The sequence below is a fragment of the Berghia stephanieae genome, chromosome 1, assembly GCF_034508935.2.
Source record: "Berghia stephanieae isolate SIO BIC M18660-M18661 chromosome 1, UCSD_Bste_1.3, whole genome shotgun sequence".
NCBI classification, from domain to species: Eukaryota; Metazoa; Mollusca; class Gastropoda; order Nudibranchia; family Aeolidiidae; genus Berghia; species Berghia stephanieae.
The window spans coordinates 20,434,926-20,461,522 of NC_088360.1; the positions used below are offsets into that span (position 1 = coordinate 20,434,926).

Here is a 26,597-nt window from a genome sequence, read left to right on the forward strand (position 1 = left end):
TCAAAATAAGCTTATTGGTTATATTTGTATTTTATAAAAGAATGTATATAATCACATTTTGAAAAGTGATTTCTCAAATATAATTAGTGAAATCTCATTAGCCAAACGAAAGATATCCTCAGATGAAAAGTTTTTTTTTTTAATTTTGTGGTCTATACGGTGTTTAAGTTAGTTTAGTGCACCTTCATTTTTAAAACTTCTGCTGTAGTACCTTTCAACATCGCCCTCCGCCGACTCCTTATTGGCATTTTTGATGTATAATGTAAGATAAAAGACATATTAGAATTGTAATATTGGAAGAAGTGGTAGTAATAGAATAAGTACTAGAATAGTAGTAGTAGTAGTCGTAGTAGTAGTAGTAGTAGTAGTAGTAGTAGTAGTAGTAGTAGTAGTAGTAGTAGTAGTAGGTAGTAGTCGTAGTATTAGATGTAGTAGTATTAGTAGTAGTAATAGTAGTTGTAGTAGTAGTAGTAGTAGTAGTAGTAGTAGTAGTAGTAGTAGTAGTAGTAGTAGTAGTACTACTACTACTACTACTACTACTACTACTACAACTACTATTACTACTACATCTAATACTACGACTACTACCTACTACTACTACTACTACTACTACTACTACTACTACTACTACTACTACTACTACTACTACTACTACTATTATTATTATTAATATTATTATGTTATTATTGTGTTCCCGATATACCACCGGTAGTCAAAGTCAAGGCTTCAATCTACTTTCCCGATTAAACAGGTCTTAGTTATTCAATATTCTCTACACAGTTGTTATATAACGGTTTTATAGTGTCTCACCATGATATCCAAACATAGGTCTTGCCACTACCACAGTTTGATATCAGCTAACACTGGCTTACATAATTCTCTCGGCGCATTCTAAGTGACTGAGGGCGAAGTCAACTCTAACCGATCATTTTAATAGAAAAAACAAAACAACTGGAGCTTTTATATAGCGCAATATCCACTAAATGTGCTCATTGCGCTTTACAAAGGGTCCCTGACCAACAGCAACACGTAACATGAAGAACGAGACATGACGCCTGTTAGGCGATATTACAATGTTTCCGACAGAGACAACGCTGTTAACAGCCAGGTACTCATTTTACACCCGAGTACGGTGAGAGAATGTGAGTAAAGAGTCTTTTCCAAGGACTCAACTATGCGCCGAGCGAGGCGCGAACCCAGGACCTTCCGATCCGAAAGCGAGTGTCATACCACAAGACCACATAGCCGCACAATTACATGGTATTGATGGCCTAGTGGTTGCTAGTGTGTTGCCATAAAGTAAAGCAATAATGAATACGGTCATCAAATGAATGGGTGAAGATCATCGAAAATTCTGAACATAATTAATATATCATAATGACCTTGATCTTGATTAGGAATTTTGCACACAATGCTCCACTCCGAATGAAAAGGTTGGTTCGAGCCCCCCTCCGGATATGCTTTCTGAAAGATTGAATTATTACGGACTTAAATCTTAGTGATCGGTCATCCGTGAAAATAGCATTAATTTTGCTTATTTTTTGTTTTTTTTTGTTTTTAAGGGTTTTACGGCGCTTGCAACACATTTAGGTTATATCAGCGCCAGTAAAAAGGAAGAAAATGGGATAGTGAAAAGTTCTAGAATTACAATTAAAGCACCCAAGAAAAAGTAAGACAAAGGGGAACTGAGAACAAATAGGGATCAGATGTAGATTCCAAGAGCATACCACCAATGTACTTAGTTTGAAATCACCTACAAGTCTCACCCACAAAATCCAACAAAGAGGAACACACTCAAATGCCTACATTATAGTATTTAAAAATAAAAATAATAATACATAACAGAGAGATGATTTACAAGAAAAAAAATATCATCTCCCAAAACAATAACTATGCACTTGACTGTTTCCCTCCCAGCTAGGATCTCATTCCGAGACAAAGACAGAAAGCATGTTGGAAAACGGATATAAGGGGATAGAAGACACAGTATGTACCTCCCTGCCCGCTATGGGAGGTCAGGATCCCCACCCAGTTAATGTTGCTTGATAATGCTGCTATAACTGATGACTGAGCAGTAACGGTGCCTCGTCTGGTAACAAAGTTAAGTTATTTTGAACAATGGATTGATGAGAATGATCGCCAAACTCTTTCGCCGGTGTTGTGTCCTTGGAAAAGGAACAGAACACAAATTACCAAGTATGATTTAGTACCAGACTATGATAGATAATGCCATATAGATAGAATGCGCTTGGACAAGGAGTTCACAACATTGCCATCCGGAAGTATAACGGACCAACACACAAACTCTGTGTAACCATGAACTTTTATAGTTTGGTTAATACAGTTTAGTGAGAACAACTCACAAACGCGGATGGCAAAAACAACAACAAAGGCCTGAGTGACGTCATCTGCATACTATCTATAGTATTATATATTATTATCTTTAAGTTTGCTAGTACACCAAAAAAATATATCTGACATGTGACATGACTTGCATGAAATTAAAATATGATTTCATATGGCCTACACACCAGCAGGGGATCAGTGTTAAATGCTTTGTCATTGTGAAACGAATGAAATGGGCAGCATGATTATGTGAATGTGTGCCCATAAATATTAACATCGCCTATCAAGAGACATAATACACAATATACTTCAAATATGCATACAAAGCATATTCCCTGATTGTCGTGATAAGCGACATAATATCATTACACTGAAATCCGCTTAACTTAACATCTTTTATCATAAATCCTCGTTTAAAATAAAACTTTGAAACCTGCTCTGATTCCTCTTCGAAGGAATGGTATTTTTTTTCTCCGTGAAAATTATGGATAATATTACTGTTTGCTTGGTCCTTTTGGTTTTATTTTAAGGGTTCTGAACGCATTAATGACCAGCTAGACCTTGACCTTAGTCTCAAAATCACCAATAAAAAGTCTACTCCATCGTACTCGTACATCGACAAACTCGTTTTTACAATTCGTGATGTTTAACAAGTTGAAAGTCAATTTAGTCAACCGTAAAAGTTTTTTTTTTTTTGTTTTTTTTGCCAAAATGCACATAAAAAATAAAAATCGTTTTGTTAGAGGCCGGCGGTATTGAATCAATGGTTTCCCCTTCACCTAATTGGTTACACAAACGTATCATTGATGACCTTGCTTTATCAGTCTAAGTATAAATTTTAATATAGTGCATTCTTGAATTTGGCCATTTAGACGAGCAGTTGAATGATATTATTACCGCCTCAGTTATGTCAGGAGTGCCTAAGACTAAGATGCTGAAAATTGAATCTTTAAATAAATGTAGTATGATATTTCTGTTAAGTTTGCACGTCTTTCTGAAGTTGACAATTCTTGTCGTTTTAACTTTTCTTTCTTTCTTTCTTTTTTTCTGTTTTTGGATAATATTGGTTTGGAACAAAAGATCACATTATGGTTTAAATGGTAAGTATTTTTTTAAAATCTGACAGGCAATGGTGTTTTGAAGGTTTTGCCGCGCTTGCAACACTTTTGTGTCGACTTGAACTGAGTACCGTGTGGATCTATTTACACTGCATGTGTATGTGTGTGTGTGTGTGTGTGTGTGTGTGTGTGTGTGTGTGTAGGTACGAGAGTGCTCTATAATATTGATTAGAGCATCAGAGAAACTGGAGATACTCTGACACAACCACAGAAACCAAAACATCTAAAACAAAAGGTCAGAACTAATGCCAAACTGTTTTGGAAATATTCTTATTGTAACACAACAATTCAGATAATCAACAATTTTGATAAATGAATAATTAAATCCAATAGGTACGTTTGATTTATTTTCAGGATGCTGACACCTCTTGAAATTAAATGCATTTACGCAAAATCAGCACGTGAAGGAAAAACAAGAAATAATAGAACAGCCAAAAGACCACATGAATAACTTAATTGTACTTAACAAAATCCTCAACAAGTTTTGTTTGTAAGGGGGTGAGTCTAAGGCAAACAGATATCTGAAGTATACCTCAAGAGCGCGTTATCTGTAACTGTAATGCTAGTTTGAACCAAGACGATGACCCCCACCAAAAGGGTCCACTTAAATGTTTACATTTTATAAACTAAAACTAAATATATAAAACAAAGAGTGGTTTAACACATTTAAAAACAAATCTTCTGCGGACATGTATACAGCTGATACTGATACTTTATCCGATAAAGGATTCCAACGAGGACCTAGACAAAATTTAAGTGTAGTCTCAGTCAAGAACAAACATAACAACTACAGACAACAAAAGCTATAGGATGAATGATCGTCCTTGCATATAAAGGGAGATTCTATGTTTGCTTTTTAAGGTAATGCGGGGCTTGCAACACTTGTGAGTCATTTCAGCAACAGTAAATAAGAATATAATATATGTCTCGATTTACAATTAACAATACCCGAGAAAGAGAAGGACAAAGGAGACAGGTTCAAATAGGAATAGGAATAGATTCCAAGAGCAACCTACCAATGTGCTTAGTTTAAGATCACCGAAAAGTCCCATCCAGATAATAAAGCACAAGATCCCACTACATACAAGGAATATGATAAAATTTACAGAATATTATTATATCCAAATTTTTAAAAAATCTATAACAGGACATAGCAGGGAGACGATTTAAAAGGAAAAAAATATCGTTGTCCAAAGTTCATACTGTACATTTAACTATTTGGTGTTTTTAATGGTTTAACGGTGCTTGCGACACATTTAAGTATTTCAGCACCAGTAAAAATGATAGTGAAAACAAAAATCTAGATTTACAATTAAAAGCACCTGAGGAAAAGTAAGACAAAGGAGAATGGTTCAAATAAAGATCAGAATTAGATTCCAAGAGCATATTATTATTAGTGTGCTTAGTTTCAGATCACCTAAAAGTCCCATCCAGGCACAGCACACAGTCTAAGGAGGAATACTCTCATATATTTACAAAAAATATTCAAAACAAAAACTATAACAGCATCAAGGAATTTACCCTATGGAAACCGTACGGTGCTCTTATTGGCTAACCAACCAGCGGCCTCGATGAGAAAAATATCCGCCATTGAGACGTTTGCTGGGAATCGCGTTACTATAGTAAACAAGCGCTGATCGGCCGTTCATGAAAACAAGTTGCTGCTCGCTCAAAATTATTCAAAACGATCTCTCTAAAATGATATAAATGTGATTTCTTAAGGTTTTCTTCACGGTCAAAACCACACAACATTCTATTAATGATTACGTCCGAGGCAAAAAGGAATATTGACAGGTCGACCGAGAGTTGAACTCGTGAGACGACAAACATCAATGCGAAGTGTAGCGAGAGTCAAGCTATTGTTTGTCTTGTCCTGTTCTATATAGAGAAAGGGATAAATAGTATAGCCTCGTGTGTGAGTGGTTGCGTGTCATAGTCATGTTTTTAAATTGTTTCTGTTGTTTATGTGTGTAGTGATGACTCTCTCACACTCAATTTCAATGCCGAAAGAGGAATTCCCGCACACAAGAAAGGGGAATTGGGGTGGTATTTGGCATACATATTGTATAGTATCTAGTTCTAAATAGATAACTGATTAGAATTATATTATGATATATAAACACAATGCCAAATACAATTCCAAAGTTTCCTTATTTCAAATGAAGTAAAGCTCCAAAACCTAATGGTAGTGATTATAGTACTGGTGTTAGTGAGGTGATGTGGTGTTGGTGGTGGTTGTAGTTGTAGTAATAGTGATGATGATGTGGTGGTAGTGATGATTGTAGTTGTAGTAGTAGTGGTAGTGATGATGCTGTGGTGGTGGTTGTAGTTGTAGTAGTAGTGGTAATGGTAATGATATGGTGGTGGTTGTAGTAGTAGTGGTCGTGATGATGATGTGGTGGTGGTGTTTGTAGTAGTAGTGGTAATGATGCGGCTATGTGGTCTAGTAGTATGACACTCGCTTTCGGATCGGAAGGTCCTGGGTTCGAGCCTCGCGCTCGGCGCATAGTTGAGACCTTGGAAAAGGCTCTTTACTCACATTCTCTCACCGTACTCAGGTGTAAAATGAGTCTTTGTCCGAAAAATTGTAATATCGCCTAACAGGCGTCATGTCCCGTCCTACATGTTAAATGTTGACCAGGGACCCCTTGTAAAGCGCTTTGAGCACATTTAGTAGATATTGCACTATATAAAGCTCAATTAAAAAAAAAAAATATTTCAATGATGATGATATGGTGGTGGTGGTTGCAGTAGTAGTAGTGGTAGTGATGATAATGTGGTGGTGGTTGTAGTTGTAGTAGTAGTGATAGTGATGATGATGTGGTGGTGGTTGTAGTAGTAGTGGTAGTGATGATGATGTGGTTGTGGTGGTTGTAGTAGTAGTTGTAATGGTGATGATATGGTGGTAGTGGTGGTTGCAGTAGTAGTGGTAGTGATGACGATGTGGTTGTGGTGGTTGTAGTAGTAGTGGTAATGGTAATGATATGGTGGTAGTGGTGGTTGTAGTAGAGTGGTAATGGTAATGATATGGTGGTAGTGGTGGTTGTAGTAGTAGTGGTCGTGATGACGAAGTGGTTGTGGTGGTTGTAGTAGTAGTAGTGGTAGTGATGATTATGTGCTGGTGGTGGTGCAGTAGTGGTAGTGATAATGATGTGGTGCTGGTGGTTGTGGTAGTAGTGGTAGTGATGCTATTGTGGTGGTGGTTGTAGTAGTTGAGGTAGTGATGATGTGGTGGTGGTTGTAGTAGTAGTGGTGGTGGTGGTTGTGGTAGTAGTGGTAATGATGATGATATGGTGGTGGTGGTTGCAGTAGTAGTGGTAGTGATGACGATGTGGTGGTCGTGATTGTAGTAGTAGTGGTAGTGATGATGATGTGCTGGTGGTGGTGTAGTAGTAGTGGTAGTGATAATGATGTGGGGCTGGTGGTTGTAGTAGTAGTGTTAGTGATGATATTGTGGTGGTGGTTGTAGTAGTAGATGATGTGGTGGTTGGAAAACACATTACAGGTTATTATATTACATGATTACACACATTCTCTAACTTATTTTTTGACAGCTTCATTGTGCCATAAATATACGCAACAGTTCTGAAACATTTTATTGTGGATTTTGATATTGTTTGTTGTTTTTCTTGTGTTGTTATGTTGACATAGAGACCGAATGAATGGTAATGACTACAGTCTCAGCCAACAATAAAATGGCGCTGAATGCTTTCATTGGTGGACACTTTTTAGGCTTCGTACGTATTCTCATTCGTTTAATTCTATGAACAGTATACAACAGAGAGAAAGGAAGAAAAAAAATTCTCTCTCAAAACTAAAACTAGAGGTCAAAAGACCTCACCAGACATTTAACTGTTGCCTTCTCAGCCAAGGACTCTGGCCAGGGCTAGGACAAATCCAAATAATCTCAGTCCATGATAAATAGAAAGCAAGCTGGAAAAGGAAAACAGGCAGAAGGTGACAGAAAACACAGCAACAGTAATCTCCCTGCCCACCATGGGAGATAAAAAGACTCCACCCCACGCAGAGATTTAGACTCCCCAACCAAATGATCTACAATCGTAGTTCATGGTTGATGTGTTGTCAATATAAAAAAGAAAAGAAAAGAAAAGACATCTACAAACATAGAAAAATTTATTTCAAACTAGCATTATTATTCTCACGAACGGAATGATGATGATGATGATGATGATGATGATGATGATAAAACAAAAGAGAGTCAGACAAACGCGATTAGTTCACAGGGAACCTCAGAAAATTCTACGAGAAATAACATACTCATTTTTAGCTTGAGACCATATAAAAGTCGCATTTAATAAAAGCAATGGATCTCTGCTGAGGTTGCTGCCCTCTAATGTGTCGGTATATGTAGCTATGTGGTCTTGTGGAATGACACTCACTTTCGGATCGGAAGGTCCTGGGTTCGAGCCTCAGTCGGCGCATAGTTGAGTCCTTGAAAAAGACTCTTTACTCACATTCCCTCTCTGTACTCAGGTGTAAAATGAGTACCTTGCCATTAACAGTGTTGTCCCTGTTGGAAAAAATTGTAATATCGCCTAACAGGCGTTATGTCTCTTTCTTAATGTTACATGTTGCTGTTGGTCAGGGACACTTTGCAAAGCGCTTTGAGCATGTTTAGTGGATTTTGCGCTATATGAAAGCTTGACTTAAAAAAAACAATCTTTTAATAGAACATGGTAACATGAAGTTGATGTTTTGTTTTACATATTTGTTTTTATGAGTTTCATAGAGCTTGCAACGCGTTTAGGTCATTTCAGCACCAATAAAAAGAAAGAAAATGGGCTAAGCAAAGCACCCAAAAAATATGACAAAGAGGAATTGGTTCAAATAGAGAATAGATTTAGATTCCAAGAGCAATGTACTCAGTTTAAGATCACCTAAAAGACTCATCCAGACACTATGAAGAACACAATCAAACACACTCAAGTGTTTACAAGATATTGTTCAAAACCAAAGTACAACGAACAGTACAAAACAGAGAGATGATTTACAAGGAAAAAAAATATCACCTCCCAAAACTTAAACGATACATTTGACTGTTTCCCTCCCAGCCAAGGACAATGGCCAGGACAAAACCAAGTAATACCATTCCAAGACAAAGAGAGAAAGCAAGTTGGAAAACAGATATAGGGGTAAAGAAGACACAGTAAGCGACCTTCCTGCCCGCTATGAGAGGTCAGGAACCCTAACCAGCTTTTGCTGATGATGATGGCAGGTGATGGTGATGAAATTAAACAATATAAACAATAATTAAAATTGCGAAAGACATACAAAAGCGTCTAAGAGCTATTTAAATCAATCAAATCAGACAATACTATGAAAAGCTATAACTATAACAAATACGTACTTACTCCAAGTGTGTATCAGACAAACATTTCTCATAATATTCATATATTCCTCTCCCTCTCATTCCCATTTACACATTGCAGTGTAATTTCTTGCTCAGGTATTGTTCTGTTAGATGAAGTTAATGGCTGTCATGAAATATTGATAATTTCAATAATGGCATACAAATTGGTCTAAGTCTAAATGAGCAATTGATTGTCCATGAACACCTGGTAAATAACAGATAATGTACACATATTGTAATGCCATCAAGAATTATTACCGATGAATAAATGGTTTCATAATGATATTTTGTCTTACTTAGAATACACATGTTGAAAACTATACAATTGAGCATGGATTCTGAACTGCTCCGAACATGCAAACAAGTTCAAGGAAATGGTAGTTCAGAGTTACTGTGTCCAAAGAATATTAGGGAAAATTTTGAGATATTCGAATGAGTTGGAAGAAACCATGTATTCAAGGAAAGAGTATTCAAAGAAACCATACTCGAGTAACGTTTGTATTCATAGATACATAATAGATCATTTGAAATTGATGCTTATTAAATAATACGCGTAACTCAGATAATTATTTTTTAAAATTTCAACAAACGTTTGATTCATGTAAATAACAGGCGTGCAAATTCTCGTCTTAATTTTTACTATGCAGATTTTCAACCTTTAAACAGTCATATTCCTGTGGGCTTTAAGTAAATGCATAGTGCAGAAAATTAAACATGCAAAATAGCCATCATCTTTAAGTTTTCAAAAATGTATTATTAAAAGTATTAGTTGTAAAAATGATAAATTATGCTTTTAAAAAAACAAGGTAATACTATCTTTATTAAGTTTGTTAACAAAATCCACTGATTTACTGACAGAATTTACGCATTTAAAGTTCTGAGTGAACATGGGACTTGGACTTTTTCATCAACTCTGGCACAGTTTTCAACCACAGTTCTTGCCTATCCTTTTCCAGAAAATTGCTGACCCAAGGCTTGGGGCTGAAATTCAGGTAGTATGCATTGGTGGTGTCATACCTTGGCCATCCAGATGGCATGATGTTCTTGAGCGTTAGTCCAGGATTTCTGCAAAATTATAATAGTTATAGCTTGACAGAAAAAAAAGGACTAAATTTGAGAGATTATCAATCTTATGCTTATCAAACTTTTCCTAACATAGACAAAGTGGCTGATGCAACATATTGCCAAAATAAAGTAGGATATATTTATATAATGATTTTCAACTTACAATTGAGGAAATTATATTCTCATCTCACAACAAACATTGTAAAAAATCAAAACACATGTTACAGTTTGAAAATCAAAATATCCAAAAGTTATGTACGAAAAGTGAAATTGAAAGGGATGGCGTTTTATTTTGGATTGTAAAATGACCTGTATCATGTAAAATCGGAAGGCTTTAAATTGAAGTATAGATCTCTTTTTAATAATAGATAATAAAATTATTTGCTGAATAATAAGACAATGATTGTATTCAGCTGGTGATGTGGAAATGCCAATGATAAAGGAAAATGGAGGTTGAAGGAGAGCAGAAGGATGATGAAAAGAATGGGGGAAAAAGGAGAAAAGGAAGAGGAAAAAGATAAAAAATTAGGAGAAAAGAAAGAGGAGGAGAAGGAGGTGACGGAGGGAGAAAAGGGAATTAGCTTTTATAACTCACCCTGTTCTAATGAAATCACCAATGATGGATAAAAACATCGTTTTTAGCTGCTCATCCTCCTCAGCAAATTCCCCATCCATTCCAGCATTTAACAGGCGTTCCATGTCACTTGTTTTAACATCAAACCAATATGCTAAGTCCACACCATGGAAAGATCCTCTGTATATTCCTTTCATAAAATGTGGATAATGATTGAAGTAGAGGAAGTAGGAATTGCATGACTCACGTCTAGAGGCAGCAACAAGGTAGTCCAAAGAAGGAATCAACATATTAAGATCATTAGTAATCTCCATCAGAATTCTTGTGTCATCTGTAAACCTTCTCTGATAAAAATCATTTATTTTGCTAATGATGCCATCATCAGAGGCAGCTACCTCCCCTAGTCGGGATCTCAAGTGCAGGTTTTTAGCTCCAACCTGTACTGCCTCATAGGCAGACTGTTTTTCTTCTTCAGTCATTTGGTCATTAGCAAAGATGGCATACTTTGTCATTTTTAGATAATTCTCAATGATGCCAAGTTCATTGTTGTTGAAACCAATTAAGTATGAACGATCAAAGAAGCCAATGAAATCAAGATAATTATCATCTTGTAAAAGTTTTGCGGGGAAATCTGGGATGAAATCATAGTCCACTAATGGAACAAGGTGAGTCCTACTATTTCTAAAATCAGAAAATTCAGTGATGGCAGAAAGCGGTGCCTTTCTGAGACAATCAACTACAACTTTACTTTCTTGAAGGCTAATTTTAGTATCAACATCATCCTTTTCCCAACAGCCAGCAATTTTTGCAACTATGAGTGCAATTGATTGAGAATTTATACCTCGACAAAATACTGATGTGCCAGTACTACTTTGAAGATATGCTTTTGTAAAGAGTCCCTTGGCATGTGGGGAAAGAATTTGATATCCAACTGAGGCACCACCCGCTGATTCTCCTGCAATCGTAATGTCATCTGGATCTCCGCCAAATGCCCTGATGTTGTCTTTGACCCATTTGATGGCGAGTGTTTGGTCCCAAAGGCCAAAGTTTCCAGGACTGGCTTCATTTTCTGTGCTGAGAAATCCTAACGCACCAATTCGGTAATTGAAAGAAACGAAAATAACATCTTGGCTTAAAATTAATGATTTGCTTTCATAATAATAGCTTCCTCCAATAACATAACCACCACCATGAATAAAAGCAATGACTTTCTTTAAATCTTTTGAAGGATTTATTTCTTTTGTTTGGATGTTTAAAATCAAACAGTCCTCAGTGAAACCTGTTTCGTTCAATGTCATTGCATTAGGATGCGGACATAGGACCTTATTGTCTTTTGATGCATCAAATATACCATCTGAGGAGGAAAAGTAATAATAGTGTTATACACTATATAATTGGGTGTGAAAATTGAAATCATATACAGAAAAAAAAGGCCTTAAGAACCATGGAGCTGGAGTTAATCATGGTTTCCATAGCGCAAAACAGACAATAGCCATTGCTTGTACCCTTTGGATGGGACATTAGTCTATCATAACATACTTACACCAGATCTAACAGATCTACCCAATCACTGCTGGTTGGACAAAGGGGTCAGAAAAAAATCTCGACTGCACCCAGGACTGATCTCGGTCCCGTTGCTTATGACGAAGTTTCAAAGTTTATTCAATCTTAGGCTTTCGCCAATAAATCAACAATTTGATGCCAACATACATGAAGTGGAAAAAAAAAAAAAAAAAAAGGTAAATGGAACCAAAAAATAAACTGATACACCACACAAAAATACAACAATCGTAATAACATCAATACGTTCAATAATAATAATAAAATAATAATAATAATAATAATAATAATAATAATAATAATAATAATGATAATAAAATAATAATAATATAATAATAATAATAATAATAATAATAATAATAATAATAATAATATAAATAATAATAATAATAATAATAATAATAATAATAATAATAATAATAATAATAATAATAATAATAATAATAATAATAATAATAATAATAATAATAATAATAATAATAATAATAATATCACTTTTACATTTCCAATCAGTTTTTCTCATTTAAAAAAAATTTTTTTAAATAAAAAATTATTGATACCCATCACAACAGACCTCCTCACTACCACGAAAATTCCCGTAGTACTACTCCTAAATCCCGGGCTGGATATAATAAAGGTTTTTTAATTAAATGTCATTTCTTGAAAACGAAGTTCTGGTGCCAGAGCTATCACATAGAGTTAATATTTTTCCCCATGCATTATAAGGACAAACTTTGAACTTTGAGCCTATGACGAAAGTTCTCTACATATTGAGCTGTCGAGACCCCATTCGGAAAGACATGTTCTCAACAAAAAAAAAAAAAAGAAAAACCCAAAAATTGGATTGAAAATTGTTTGTCATATTAGTGGGAAGCAATATTATTATTTTCATTAACATCTTTGTCACTGACATTAACAATATTATCAACATAACCATTATGATTTTCAATGAAAATTCATGCACAAATATAAATAAACACTTTATTTAAGTGGACCTCCTCTTTCACTATTAATTATTTGTATTGCTTTGATATAGGGGTTATTGTCTTGAACTCAAAACACGACATACATTAGATTCAAAAGTTCAAACTAGTGATAAGACACCACAATAGGATAGCCTCAAAAATTGGGTCTGAATGAGGTTTTTATGTGAGTGTCGGTATGGACATTCAATTCAGGATTCCCCCTGATGTGAAGCAGCAGTGCCATTTCTGAAAATGTTATATGACCACATGAAATGATGCATGACTCATCTAATTAATGTATCCATGTATAGTATACTGTATACCATCTCCATCAGGAGATAAAAGAACTTTAAAGCATTTTTAAAGCAAGGCATTTACCATGGGCAAGCATTATATGATACAATCTTTCTTTTCTATTTGGCAGGGTTTTGCTTTAGCCCTCACAGAATAATATAGGCGACATCAACGTTCTAATTTACCGCTGGTGAAATGTGTGTAAGGTACCTTAAAAAAAAACCCAAAATACTCCGTTAGAAGCTACTATTACTGCTAAACACTGGTCAGTGAATGTGTTAATAGAATCATGAATGAATCAAACAAATCAAATTCCCTTTATTTCCTCAAACTCAAAGGAAATTTTTCTTCAGGAATTATCTTGAGAAAAGTCCCAAAAAATCTTGGAAGTCAATACAACAACAGTGAGTATCATCATACAAGTACCAGAGGTTGATTTTCTTGATCAAGGGAAAATGAGGACTTGGGGGTATAAAAAAAAGACAAAAATTGGGGCGATTTAGAAAGCTTTACCATTAAATCGATAAAAGGGTGTGGGCGGGATGCACCAGATTTTCCCTTTTTCGTTAAATAATCATCGGCTTACAGTTACAGGTGGTGGCAGTGACATCTTTCGATTATGATTATGAATTATGAAAAGTGTCGGAGTGCCAAAGTCATTGTCATTATGATAAAATAAAATGCAGCCTAGTCGTACTCAATCTCAATATTATAGTCATAGCGCGAATCTCTCACCGATCTTAGGGTGTGGCTGTGGTTTGGCAAACCTGAGATCTCCAAGAGGTGGTCTGGCATAGGGAATCCCTTTGAATGAGAGATAAGACAGTCCTGTGTTCTCATCCGTCTTCTTGACACCTTGGATTTTACCGAAAGGCGAGTCCACCACAACCGTAGATGATTTTACCATTGTAAAAAGGCAAGAAGAAAATACGAAAAACACACAGCTCAGCAGCATTGTGATGATACACAGTAACTAATGAAGCTATCCTCTCAAAGATTCTTACAAAATTGACGTCGAGGATAAGCTCGAGATACGATGGAATTGTTTACAATTGGCGATCAGCCGATCAGCTGACTCGACAACTGACAAGCCGGTCAGCTAGATTGCCAGATTTATTTTGCAAAAACGGACTAAATAATGTAACAGAAAACCCGATCGGGTTGGGAAAAATGCAAAAATATTTCAGTTTAATTTCTTTCAAAAAGTGAATATATAACAGCCCCAATAAAGAACTAAACACGTAAAGTGTTGGTCTCAAAACGCGTCATCCAACAACAAAAACAAAACGATTATAGAAGAGTAAAGTTGGTGCAATAAAATAAACAACATCGCGTGACCATTTTAGAAGCACGTGGCAAACACATGTTCCTGGCTTTGACAGCTCACCTTCCAATGTAAATTATAGAAAAAAATAACCATTAAAAAATGTCTGTTAGGTGTCAAAAGAAACACATATTCATAAATACTCGATCACGCGTCAAATAATATCTAAATATTGATTTTTTATTAAACAAATGGTAAAATTTATCAAAAATTACTGTCGGTCTATTTTTAGACCACGGTCAAGATTATTCACCAAAATCAATGCGCTTGTGTGAACAAAACAAGAACTCTTTGAAATCTGGTTTTCGGAATAATTTAGCCATATACAAAGAATTTAACTAAATAACAATTTTAATTGTACGTGTTTGTTTTTATCTGAATGTGTATTATCTACAATTTGAACGACAAAAACGGGAGACCTGTTTTGTGCGCAACGTTGTCCGGCTGCTAAAGTTCCTTATCTCTATTGTCTTCTGGCACTTTTCTACTCACTTCATATCTTGTTGTTACCAACATAAGTGCCTGCTCCACTCACTTTTCTGAATTAAAAATTCACCCCATACACCGGAGCATACTCAATGTCTCAATCGTTTCTATGTTATATGTTTGTGATGAGAATATTGGCTATTAAGCTTAACTGCTGGTCAAAATTACTTCGCGATGGTGGTGAACGAATCGGCGATCTCAAGAAGTGGGTGAGAGAGGGATCTAGAAATGACTTTGGGTTTGAAACGAATATTTTTGTGTTCGTGGATAGCTCACACGGTAGAGCCACGCTCTCACCTGCCAGGCGGAGTTGTCGTACCAATAAGGTCGCAGGTTCAAACCCCACCACCGCCGCGAAAAAAAATTTTTTATTCTCTATTGTCTTCTGGCACTTTTCTACTCACTTCATATCTTGTTGTTACCAACATAAGTGCCTGCTCCACTCACTTTTCTGAATTAAAAATTCACCCCATACACCGGAGCATACTCAATGTCTCAATCGTTTCTATGTTATATGTTTGTGATGAGAATATTGGCTATTAAGCTTAACTGCTGGTCAAAATTACTTCGCGATGGTGGTGAACGAATCGGCGATCTCAAGAAGTGGGTGAGAGAGGGATCTAGAAATGACTTTGGGTTTGAAACGAATATTTTTGTGTTCGTGGATAGCTCACACGGTAGAGCCACGCTCTCACCTGCCAGGCGGAGTTGTCGTACCAATAAGGTCGCAGGTTCAAACCCCACCACCGCCGCGAAAAAATTTTTTATTCTCTATTGTCTTCTGGCACTTTTCTACTCACTTCATATCTTGTTGTTACCAACATAAGTGCCTGCTCCACTCACTTTTCTGAATTAAAAATTCACCCCATACACCGGAGCATACTCAATGTCTCAATCGTTTCTATGTTATATGTTTGTGATGAGAATATTGGCTATTAAGCTTAACTGCTGGTCAAAATTACTTCGCGATGGTGGTGAACGAATCGGCGATCTCAAGAAGTGGGTGAGAGAGGGATCTAGAAATGACTTTGGGTTTGAAACGAATATTTTTGTGTTCGTGGATAGCTCACACGGTAGAGCCACGCTCTCACCTGCCAGGCGGAGTTGTCGTACCAATAAGGTCGCAGGTTCAAACCCCACCACCGCCGCGAAAAAATTTTTTATTCTCTATTGTCTTCTGGCACTTTTCTACTCACTTCATATCTTGTTATCACCAGCAAAGAATGGCAGTCCAACTCATGCAAAGGTAAGATTCCAATTTCAGTGTTTGAGTTTGTAATTTGTATCGATTGGTTTTGAGAGCAGGAAACGATTTAGTTCAATGTTAATCCATAATAGCGTTCGGGTATTTAACTTTGGATGTCTCACCGGCATAATTTTAGAATGCGTTGTTTATTTGTTTTCATTTCACTTCGCAATTTGACTGTCACTGTCAGTGTCAGTCATTACAGTACAGCTTCACTCGCCGATTCTCACTTACAGAGTTTACGTTTCCTTCACTTATGTCTGCTTCATGCTCATTCAGTGAGTGATTCGAATACTGTGTGAGAGAAAACACTTTTCGTAATTTATGACATTTTATGGGTAACGTTTACAGTCTAGAACGTGTGTCAGTCAAAACTTGACCGAAAAAGAAAACAGAAAGGAACAAAAAAAAAAAAAGCAGACACCCCCCTCCTCAGCAGGTGGAATCTCAACAAAAGTTGTATTTTTTTAATCCTCATCTTTCGTGGTGCGATGCTTTCATCGCTTGTCATATTTTATTGACTCTCGCTCTTTCCTAACCTGATAATAGATTTCGAAACAATCTTTAGGTCTTCATTCTCTCATTATCTGTTCATGACTGGAACTGGAAAAGGAACAAGACAAAGGCAAAGGGTCTCTGCCACCGATTTTCAATATCTTGTGTTGTTTGAGGGATTTAAGTTGGTAGCCGTTTTTGCCACATAAGACTTTTTGTTATTGTTTTTGCTGAGAGTCGATGGGAGAAGGAATGGCAGAGAGGGAGGAAGGGGTGGTGAAAAAATGAGAATGTCTGGGAAAAGAAAATGTCCCACTCAACCCCTTATCGCATCTTTGATATTTGGCAGGTGTCAAACTACATGTATGACGTTTTGGATCTTCCAAGCCTATTCGCCTTATTTGGTCGGTAGCTGTGTGAAAGAAAACATATTTTATTGTAAAATGCAGGGAGTGCGGTCTGATATTTTCGTCATCGCTATGATTATTCCCAGACAGGGTCTGCCAATAACGAAAATTGGTTATTCCCAGACAGATAGAGGGAAAAAACCCCAATATTTTTGTATTAAAAAGAAAACAAACAATTTTAAGAAATTCATGCTCAGAAACTGAACAAGGCCAAACAAAAAAGGAGAAAAGAATAGACTCGCTCAAAAAAAAAAAAAAAAAAAAAAAGAAAAAAAAAGGGGGGTGGGGGGGGGGGGGGGGGGGGGGGTGGGAGGAAAGCGATTGAATTCGAATCTGTGCAGCTAAAATGAGCAACGAGTTTCCCTTGGCTCAAGAGAAGTGAAAATGAAAAAACTGTGCTTAAGTTTTTGTATGAGTGTTGGGGGGGGGGGGGGGGGGGGGGGGGGGTCGTTGGGGGTTTTGTTACAGTTTTATACACATCCCTGTTAGTTCAATCAATTTTGTGGGTAATGATCAAGAGGGGCCTGGTCCTACAACTCTTTACGGATTTACCTTGGATTGAAATGAAAACTAAACCTCTCTGATTACTTTAGATTACCTAATTTTATTTCTACGTTTTTTTATGAAGAAGAAGCTTTTTAGGATTTTGTAATTCATAGGAATCACCATGATATGTGAAATGATGTCTTATCTAAATTTTGCCTCAGGAATAATAAGCGAACAATTTTGAAAAGCTCTCTCTGTTGATCGAATTATCAAAAATTTTATTTGTGATCAGATATTTTATTTGACTTTAAAGTGAAATCTAGAGGCATTAAAATATATTCAATGTTTATTAGACTTTTCTTATGTGATCAGAAAGTTAAATACAGGAAATATTGATCAAATGAGTTCACCGGAAGGTAAATAAAAGCCCATTTTTTAAAAAGCTAATCGACATTGGTTATGTAATCTTGCCTTCATGATCATAAACCTCTGATAAAATTAGACCTGACCCAACGGTTTTAACAACCTTGTGGTATCTGAGTTCCAGGTCCATTATGTTTTCTAATGTTTTTATTGAATATAAGCAACCCATTAAAAAATAGGTCATGTCTATATATTCAACATTGAATGATATTTCTTCTTACATTGAAATAAGTGGTTCTTTAGAGTAATAAGGCTCGTGGAACTGGAGTTTTTCCTGTTTCTGTAACATGAAGCAACAGACCTTAAATAGTGCTTGATAACTTTCTTAAAAAATAAATGGTATTTCATTTTACTTTGAAATAATTGGTCCTTTAGAGTCATAAGGCTCACGGAACTGGAGTTTTTCCTGTAACATGAAGCGACAGACTGTAACAAGTGCTTGCTGAAATCTGAATAAGTTGCACATTTACATTTTACTTGTAGAGTTAGATCCAGTTATTCATTCAAACATTGGTATCTTAATTTCGAATTGTCATTTAATTAATACATATAAAGTTAAATAAATCCAATGATAATAATTGATAAAATAAGGTAATTATAACTTTTATTCATTGTTTGGTCCATATGAATTTTCCTTTATGATTTTGTGTGAGATGATATTGCTTTTTATGGGACCATGGGAAAATGGTTTAGAATGCCATGCTTATCTTTTTTTTTCAGATCTAAATAACATTACAACAAGAATGAGTCTCTGCATTCCTTTAATTGTTCTGGAAGCATTGGCCTGCCTATACCATGGGAATTAATCAATTTATATTCAGGAAGAAGTATCATAATTATTATTATTATCATCATCATCATCATCATTGAGTCTTATCCTTCAAGATTATCAAAATGGCTTTCATGTTACTGTATCTTATAGAATTCCTCATATATCATTATGGACCCTTCTTTGTTTTTTTTTTTTATTGAAATTAATGTTTTTCTTCTACTTCTATATTCTATATTCTTCATAAAACCTCTCAGCTTTATTGACCTAATCTAGAGACTAGAGAGCGGTGATTAAGAGAACAGGACCATATTTTGCTTTCGAGCGTTTCTTAATTTTAAAAGCAGCTTACTGTAGTTTGTAAAGATTTTTTAAAACTTTTTTCTAATGACAGTGTCTAATACACGTTAAAACCAATGCATATCTATCCCTATGTAATTTTTGGCAGTGATCTCTCCATTTTAATGGTATTGGCTCCTGTTTATTTATAAAAATGCCCTGTGAGCTTGTTATACACTTGAAAGAAACATTTACATAGTGAAGTCAAGAAGAATATAGCAAAAGAAACCTGCTTCCTTGGTTATGAATAAGAAATTTAAAAAGAAATAGGCAATGACCTCTTTATCTTGTCTACCATTTAACTTTATAATAATTTTTTAAAGTTTATTATATCCTTTTCTATATTTATAATTTAATTTATCAGCAAGATAAGAGTACTGATGAAACCATCTATGTAGCTGATTTGTAATGGTAGTAGAATTTGATAGATGGGACCATGTGATGTTGCAGAACATATTTTTAAAAATTGTATTGCATTGTTTCATTTATCAGCAACATCATATTAAATAATGCAGTGGCTTAATCACAAACTTTCTGCACTTCATATGCAAGACAGTGATGCTTTTGTGCTACATTTCTCGAAATATTCACAAAGTTTCTGTATTTTGTAAATAAGACCATGGCGCTTTTGTCTTAACTGGTTAGTCGCAAATTCTGCCGTTGTATTCCATTTCTCGAATAAAATTCTTTTCTATTTATTCTATTTATTTGCAAAGTTTCTGCACTTTATAAACAAGAACATGATGCTTATGACTGGACAGGTTAATCGCAAATTCTTCCTTTGTGTTCCATTTCTCGAATCAAATTATATTAAATTCTATTAAATAATCATTTTAATGGCAAACTTTCTGCACTTGATAATTATATGCAAGACCATAATACTAAAGTCTACACAGGTTAATCGCATGTTCTGCCTAAGAAGTGCATTTCTTGAATCAGAACCTTTTTTAACCAAAGCTTTTGCTGAGGCTCTTACATCACAGATTTTTAAAATGGAACTACACAGTTTCAGTAATAATTATCAATTTTTTTCTTTTTTTTTTTCTTTCTCTTTCACAGGATGAGAATACAAGCATACCTTTAATGGAGAAACATCATATCTATATTTTTTTTAATGATTTCAGTGTGAATAACATGAATATGAATGAAATGACAATAAATATGATATAAATTTATAATCTGTTTTTAATTTATTTGGATTTCACAAGTTGTGTTATGGCACTCAGATACAGCATAACGGGTAAGACTGAGAACCAATCCTCACAATAGCACTAGAGGTCTTGTATATGCAAGATGTGATTTCCATTGATACAGTTTAAAGACTGTCCTGTTTTTATTCATTCTGGTGAACGCTGTAGGGTTGTTTTTTTGTTTCTTGTTTTAAAAAAGATTTTTTTCTTTCAATCTAAGTCTAAGACTTGATTGAATTCTGACTCAATGCAAATCAACTTTGTTCCAACTCCTCAACTTCAAATTACAATGAACTTGTGCGCCCTTCCTTCTCTGTTAACCTACAGGTTATTGGATATGTAACTTTAATACATATATGTACGTCTACCACAATGTTAAACTAGCAATTTATCTAAATATCTTGCAATCGTCTTTTGTAATAACTTTTCATTCTGGGTTACACATAAAAGTTAGCACTGCCGGGTTACAAAAGTACTTTGATGTTAAAAAGATCAGCATCCTGTCATCTTACTTATATATTGGCAGGTGTAAGACTTATTCATTTTGCAAGTCATCATCGTCACAGTTTCGCACCAACACCGAACCCACTCCACAGCATCTGGGGAGCAGACTCTTGGGTCATGGTCAGTGCAGCTGAGCGCATCCTGGCATTCTCTAAGGATGTCTGCTCTGGGCACCCACATGTACACATGCTACTCTCAACCAGCCCCCACTTTTTCATGCTTCCAGTTGTTCTCACAAGTTTTGCCTGTGCTCTGTTCAGTGTTACCAATTCATTCCTGGGGAGCTCCGTTCCGTAGGACAGTTCTTCTCTCAGATCTCCAACAGCTTCATTTGCATGATTGTTCCACTCTCTCAACGTGGAACGCCTGTATACAGCTGCATGGTCAGGGTTGATGCTTTCTTCCATCGTGAAGCTCTTTCTCGACTTCAGTCTACTTGTCATTGGGCTGTGCCTTGGGTCCATTTTCTATTCATATTTCTGGGCTTTGGAATCAGTGGCTCTTTGAATGTATGGAGGTGCAATGCCAGCCAGCCGATGGAGGACTGGAACTGCAGTCGGTTTCAAGTTACTCTAATGATCCGGCAGGTGTTATTTTGACATGGCAGGATCTTACTCAGACTGGTGAGACCTATTCGGCTGATGAATAGCAGAGGGCTACTATGGTTGTCCTGAATGTTTTCTGATCTGCTCCCCATGGCGTGTAAGTTTTTGCCTCTTTTCTTAGGAAGTTGTTTCTTGTGGCCACCTTTGCTTTTGTGTTCTGAGAAAAGGACATTGTGCGGTCTACGGTAACACCGAAGTACATGGGAAATGTGTTTTTATCCAATATGTTCCCATTCCAGATGTTCAGTTTCCTGTTTTCTTTAGGCTTGGCGGTTCTTTAAATGGAAAGCAAATACTTGAGTTTTTCCTGGGTTGGCAAGTGAGTTCTTTAAATGTGGCCTCAGAGAGTGGCTCCAGGACATCCGTTAGTCTCTCAATGGTCTTGAAATCAGAGGCCTGGGACACAAGACACAGATCATATAGAAACCCCTGATGTTCTCAAAATGAGGTTGGTCGTTTGTATAAACGTTGAAAAGGATATGTGCAAGTACCGATCCTTGAGGGAGTCCGTTCTTTTGTGATCTGCTTTTCTTCCATCCATTTCCACAAAAAAGTGACGGTTTGACATAAGGAATTTTATTATTGCAACTATTTTTGTGTTACGAGTTACCCTTGCAACCTTTAGGAGCAGTTTCCTATGATTTACTGTGTCATAGGCAGCTGCCAGGTCCACGAACACAGTTCATATAATTTGTTTGTTCTCGTAGAGATGACTGATCCTACCTCAATGGCGATAGGTCTGTATACTGATTTTGGAATGGGGTTGCCGACAGTTTTTGACATATCTGGAAGACACAAATGCAAGGTCTGGGTTGTAGCCTGTTCTCCAGCAAGCGCTTGGAAGGGATGCTTCATGCGTCATAGAAGAGTGTCAGATTATATTGGTCAGCCCATTCCTCAACAGTATCTCCATCTTTGTTGTTCTCATTGTATCCCCATTTGGTGCTGTGGCAGTTAAAGTCACCTATCACAATCATTGGTTTCTCACTAATGGTGGATGTAACTGGCCACTTGAATGGCGTTGGTGGAGGTTTGTTGACAGTAATATCACATTGAAGTGTCTGCTTTCAATTCTGAGAATTTCCACCTCACTTACTGTCATGTCCTGATTGTATGTCACTATTGTTTTGTCTTTGACTTTGACGTAGTTAACGCTACCGTGAATGTTGCTTTCATGTTGTTTGACTAAATGCATGCCAGGAATGTTTAGTGCCACGGTCTTGTGCGTCTCTTGTAGTTGTAGACAGTACAGAGTTGCGTCGCTGGATTACTACAACACACACAACACCAACATTTTGCAAGTATCTTTAACACTTTTTAAAATCATTAATAAACGGTGATACTGACAACAACAATTATAATTGTTATTGTTATTATTATTATATTGTTATTATCATTATTATTATTATTATTATTATTATTATTATTATTATTATTATTATTATTATTATTATTATTATTATTATTATTATTATTATTAGTAATAGTAGTAGTAGTAGTAGTAGTAGTAGAGGTCTTGTGGTAGAAATAGTAATAGTATCCGTTGGACCAAGTACATAAATATGAATATTTATACAGCGCATTTCTACAGATAGCCGTGAGCAATGCGCTTCAAAATGTTTCATATTTATCCCCCCACTTCAACAAGCCGTGTGGAACCATATTTCTTTGTCATACAGCCTGTTAGGCGACCCTTGTGTACTTAAACTGTCACTACACTAACCGCCATTTCTGTAGCCAGATACTCATTCAATCGAGTGGGGTAATGTGTGTATAATTTTTCACGATTAGTCACCCATCCTATTACTGATCACACTTAGCATTGGCATTGCTCGACTTTTGTGACAAGACGAAAACCGTACCGCTAAGCCATACGGTCCATTAGTTCTAGATAGTATAAAAGTCTATAGTTTTGTGGTATCAGTGGTTATAATACAGTAGTGGTAGTGCAGTTATAGTTATAGTGTAGAAGTAGTAGTTGTCTTCTGTCAAAAGGGTCATCTGAGCGAAGAGATAGGAGATAGATTCGAATTTACTCTCTTCATTACATTGACCGTATGCTTTGACTTTGATCATTTGATACGCTGTAAAAAAAAAGTATGGTCCGCCTTAACCAAAGACAATCAACCATCTTCGTTTCCCTGGACATAGATATGGTTTTGTTTACGGGAGGAGGGGGAACCATGATTATGGTTTTCCTATAAAATAATAGAAGGGGTATTTTGGCGATAAAAAAATATGATCGTGGCCTCCCTAGCTATCTCAGACTCGGAGTAAACAGCTTGAATTTATTCGCGCCAACTTCAGTTTGCTGCCTTAGCAACATGTAAACAAAAAGTTGGTTGGATGCGCATGACATTACTAAAGGTCAATTGCAGCATAGTTCGGGTCATTTATAAAAAAATCTGGGTCACGTTTGATGTCAAATATCCGGTCACGTGATGTTGTTTATTTTATTGCACCAACTTTACTCTTCTATAATCATCATCATCAATGCCTTTTTCACCCTGGGTCAGGGTATAGGCCACAGACAAACAGTTTCCATCCTTCTCTATCCTGAGCCAACTTTTTTTATCTCATTCCAGGTCTTACCACTTCTCTGTATATCCGCTTCTTTAATTCTTCTCCATGTTCCTCGTGGCCTTCCCTTGATCTTCTGCCCTGAGGGTTCCAGTCCAATACTTTCTTTGTTATAGTTGAGTCATTCTTTCTAAGCGTGTGTCCAATCCACCTCCATCGTCTTCTTCCTATATCCTCTCCCACTGGTTTCTGCTGTGTTCTTTTCCATACTTCTTCATTTTTTATTCTATCCATCCATTTTATTCTGAGTAGCTTACGCATGCACCTGTTTACGAAAATTTGTACCCTCCTTATACATGCCTGTGATGCGTTCCAAGTTTCACATCCATACAGTAGGACAGACTTCACGTTTGAGTTGAAAAGTCTTAGCTTTAGTTGAAGGGAGATATCTTTAGTTCTCCAAACTCTGTTCAAAGATGTGAATGCAGCCTGTGCCTTTCCTATTCGTGCTTTCACCTCTGCTTCCGTGCCTCCTTCCTTGTCAATTATACTTCCGAGATAGCAGAAAGTGTCTATATCTTCGAGTTCCTGATCTTTTACTTTGATCTGCTCCCTTTGACGCGTACCTATCCTCAAGACCTTTGACTTTGCAGGGTGAATTCTTAGACCAATTGATTCCGAGAGGCTGTTTATAATTGTGGTTTTTGCTTGCATCTGGTCCTGGGTGTGGGACAAAAGAGCCAGATCATCTGCAAAATCCAGATCACCCAAAACGATTATATCTCACATAATATCTGAACTTTGGTCTTTACCTATAATCAATTTTTGTTGTTGGCTGAAGAATGATTTTGAGCCTGAAAGGTTCCGATGACGACGATAATGATATTAATAACAATAACAAGGACCTAATAACAAATGATAATAATAATAATAATCACCATCATCATCATCATCATCATCATTATTATTATTATTATTATTATTATTATTATTATTATTATTATTATATTATTATTATTATTTTATTATTATTATTATTATTATTATTTTTATTATTATTATTATTATTATTATTATTATTATTATTATTATTATTATCATTATAATTAAACAAAACATAATACAATGCATTACAGAGAGATGATTTACAAGGAAAAAAATATCATCTCCCAAAAGTTTACATTTGACTTTTGACTATTCCCCTCTCAGCAAGGGTATCCTGCCAGGGCCAGGACAAAACCATGGAGGTAATCTCATTCCAAGACAAAGAAGGAAAGCAAGTTGTAAACATAACATAATATATAGGGGGATAGAAGACACAGTAAGAACCTCTCTGCCAACAATGGGAGATCAAGAACCCCGCCCAGTCAAAAATCAATCCTGGCATTAATGACCTCGTGGTTCAGATAGAAGATAGACTGTTTTGCTTTTTTTTTTTACGAATTCAATATTCCAAACTCATTATCTATATTATTGAGTTGAAAACGTCTAAGTTCACTTTTTAAAAATAATTATAGCGCGGGTTTGTGTTCTGCAAATCAGGAAGCTTAGCCCTTCCCCGTCTTCGTTTTAGAACGGGAATAGGCTACATGCTAGTCCGTATAGATAGTTCGAAGATGACGTCACTCTGGTCTTTGTTATTGTTTTTTGCCATCCGCGTTTATGAGTAATGCTCACTGAACTGTATTAACCTGACTATAAACGTTCATGGATACACACAGTGTTGTGTGTTGGTCCGTTATACTTCCGGATGGCAATGTTATGAGCTTCTCAGACAAGCGCATACAATCTATAAATACAACAATAAATGATTGCGGCGATGTGGTCTAGTGGTATGACACTCGCTTTCGGATCGGAAGGTCCTGGGTTCGAGCCTCGTTCGGCGCATAGATAAGTCTTTGGAAAAAGCTCTTTACTCGCATTCTCTCACCGTACTCAGGTGTAAAATGATTACCTGGTCGTTGTCTCTGTCCAAAAAAAAATTGTAAAATATCGCCAACAGGCGTCCTACATGATAGGTGTTGTTGTTGGCCAGGTGTTGTTGTTGACCTTGTAAAGCGCTTTGAGCAGTTTAGTAGATATTGCGCGATATAAAAGCTCAATTAAAAAAGTATTTTTTAACTTGAGCTCAAGACTTTTTTTTTTTTTTTTGCCTTAGAAACTTCTTATTATATATCGATTGGTACCAAGAAGCTTATAATATGAACTCATATTATAGACAGAATGCGCTTGGCCAAGGAGTTCACAACATTGCCATCCGGAAGTATAAAGGACCAACACACAAAATCTATGTAACCATAAACTTTTATAGTCGGGTTAATACAGTTTAGTGAGAACAACTCACAAACGCGGATGGCAAAAACAATAACAAAGGCCTGAGTGACGTCAGCTGCATACTATCTATAAGCTTCTTGTTTGGTACACAAATATAAAATGTTGCACAAAGTTCAAGGTTGAGGTCCAGTTTGACTGGGATAATAATATGAGATTAGAAATAGATTCAAGATTAA

The 26,597-nt window shown here is 36.1% G+C and overlaps 1 protein-coding gene and 1 long non-coding RNA gene across 3 annotated transcripts; one reads left to right on the forward strand and one right to left on the reverse strand.

Moving 5' to 3' along the window:
- Positions 1-7,581: 7,581 nt before the first annotated feature.
- LOC144970159 (cocaine esterase-like) lies at positions 7,582-14,386 on the reverse strand. Of its 2 annotated transcripts, XM_078909500.1 has the most exons (4): positions 14,029-14,386; positions 10,496-11,828; positions 9,692-9,900; positions 7,582-8,939 (listed from the first exon to the last, which is right to left on the reverse strand). In XM_078909500.1, exons 1-3 carry the CDS (start codon positions 14,246-14,248, stop codon positions 9,705-9,707), a joined length of 1,749 nt encoding a protein of 582 aa, XP_078765626.1. In that variant the 5' UTR covers positions 14,249-14,386; the 3' UTR covers positions 7,582-8,939; positions 9,692-9,704. The 2 variants fall into 2 exon arrangements, with proteins under 2 accessions (XP_078765626.1, XP_078765615.1); XM_078909489.1 differs by having other exon boundaries at positions 7,582-9,900.
- Positions 14,387-16,314: 1,928 nt separating this feature from the next.
- Positions 16,315-20,446, forward strand: LOC144970207 (uncharacterized). Its single transcript, XR_013644921.1, has 3 exons — positions 16,315-16,349; positions 18,881-18,987; positions 20,328-20,446. It is a non-coding gene; the product is annotated as an uncharacterized LOC144970207 (long non-coding RNA).
- The last annotated feature ends 6,151 nt before the right edge of the window (positions 20,447-26,597 follow it).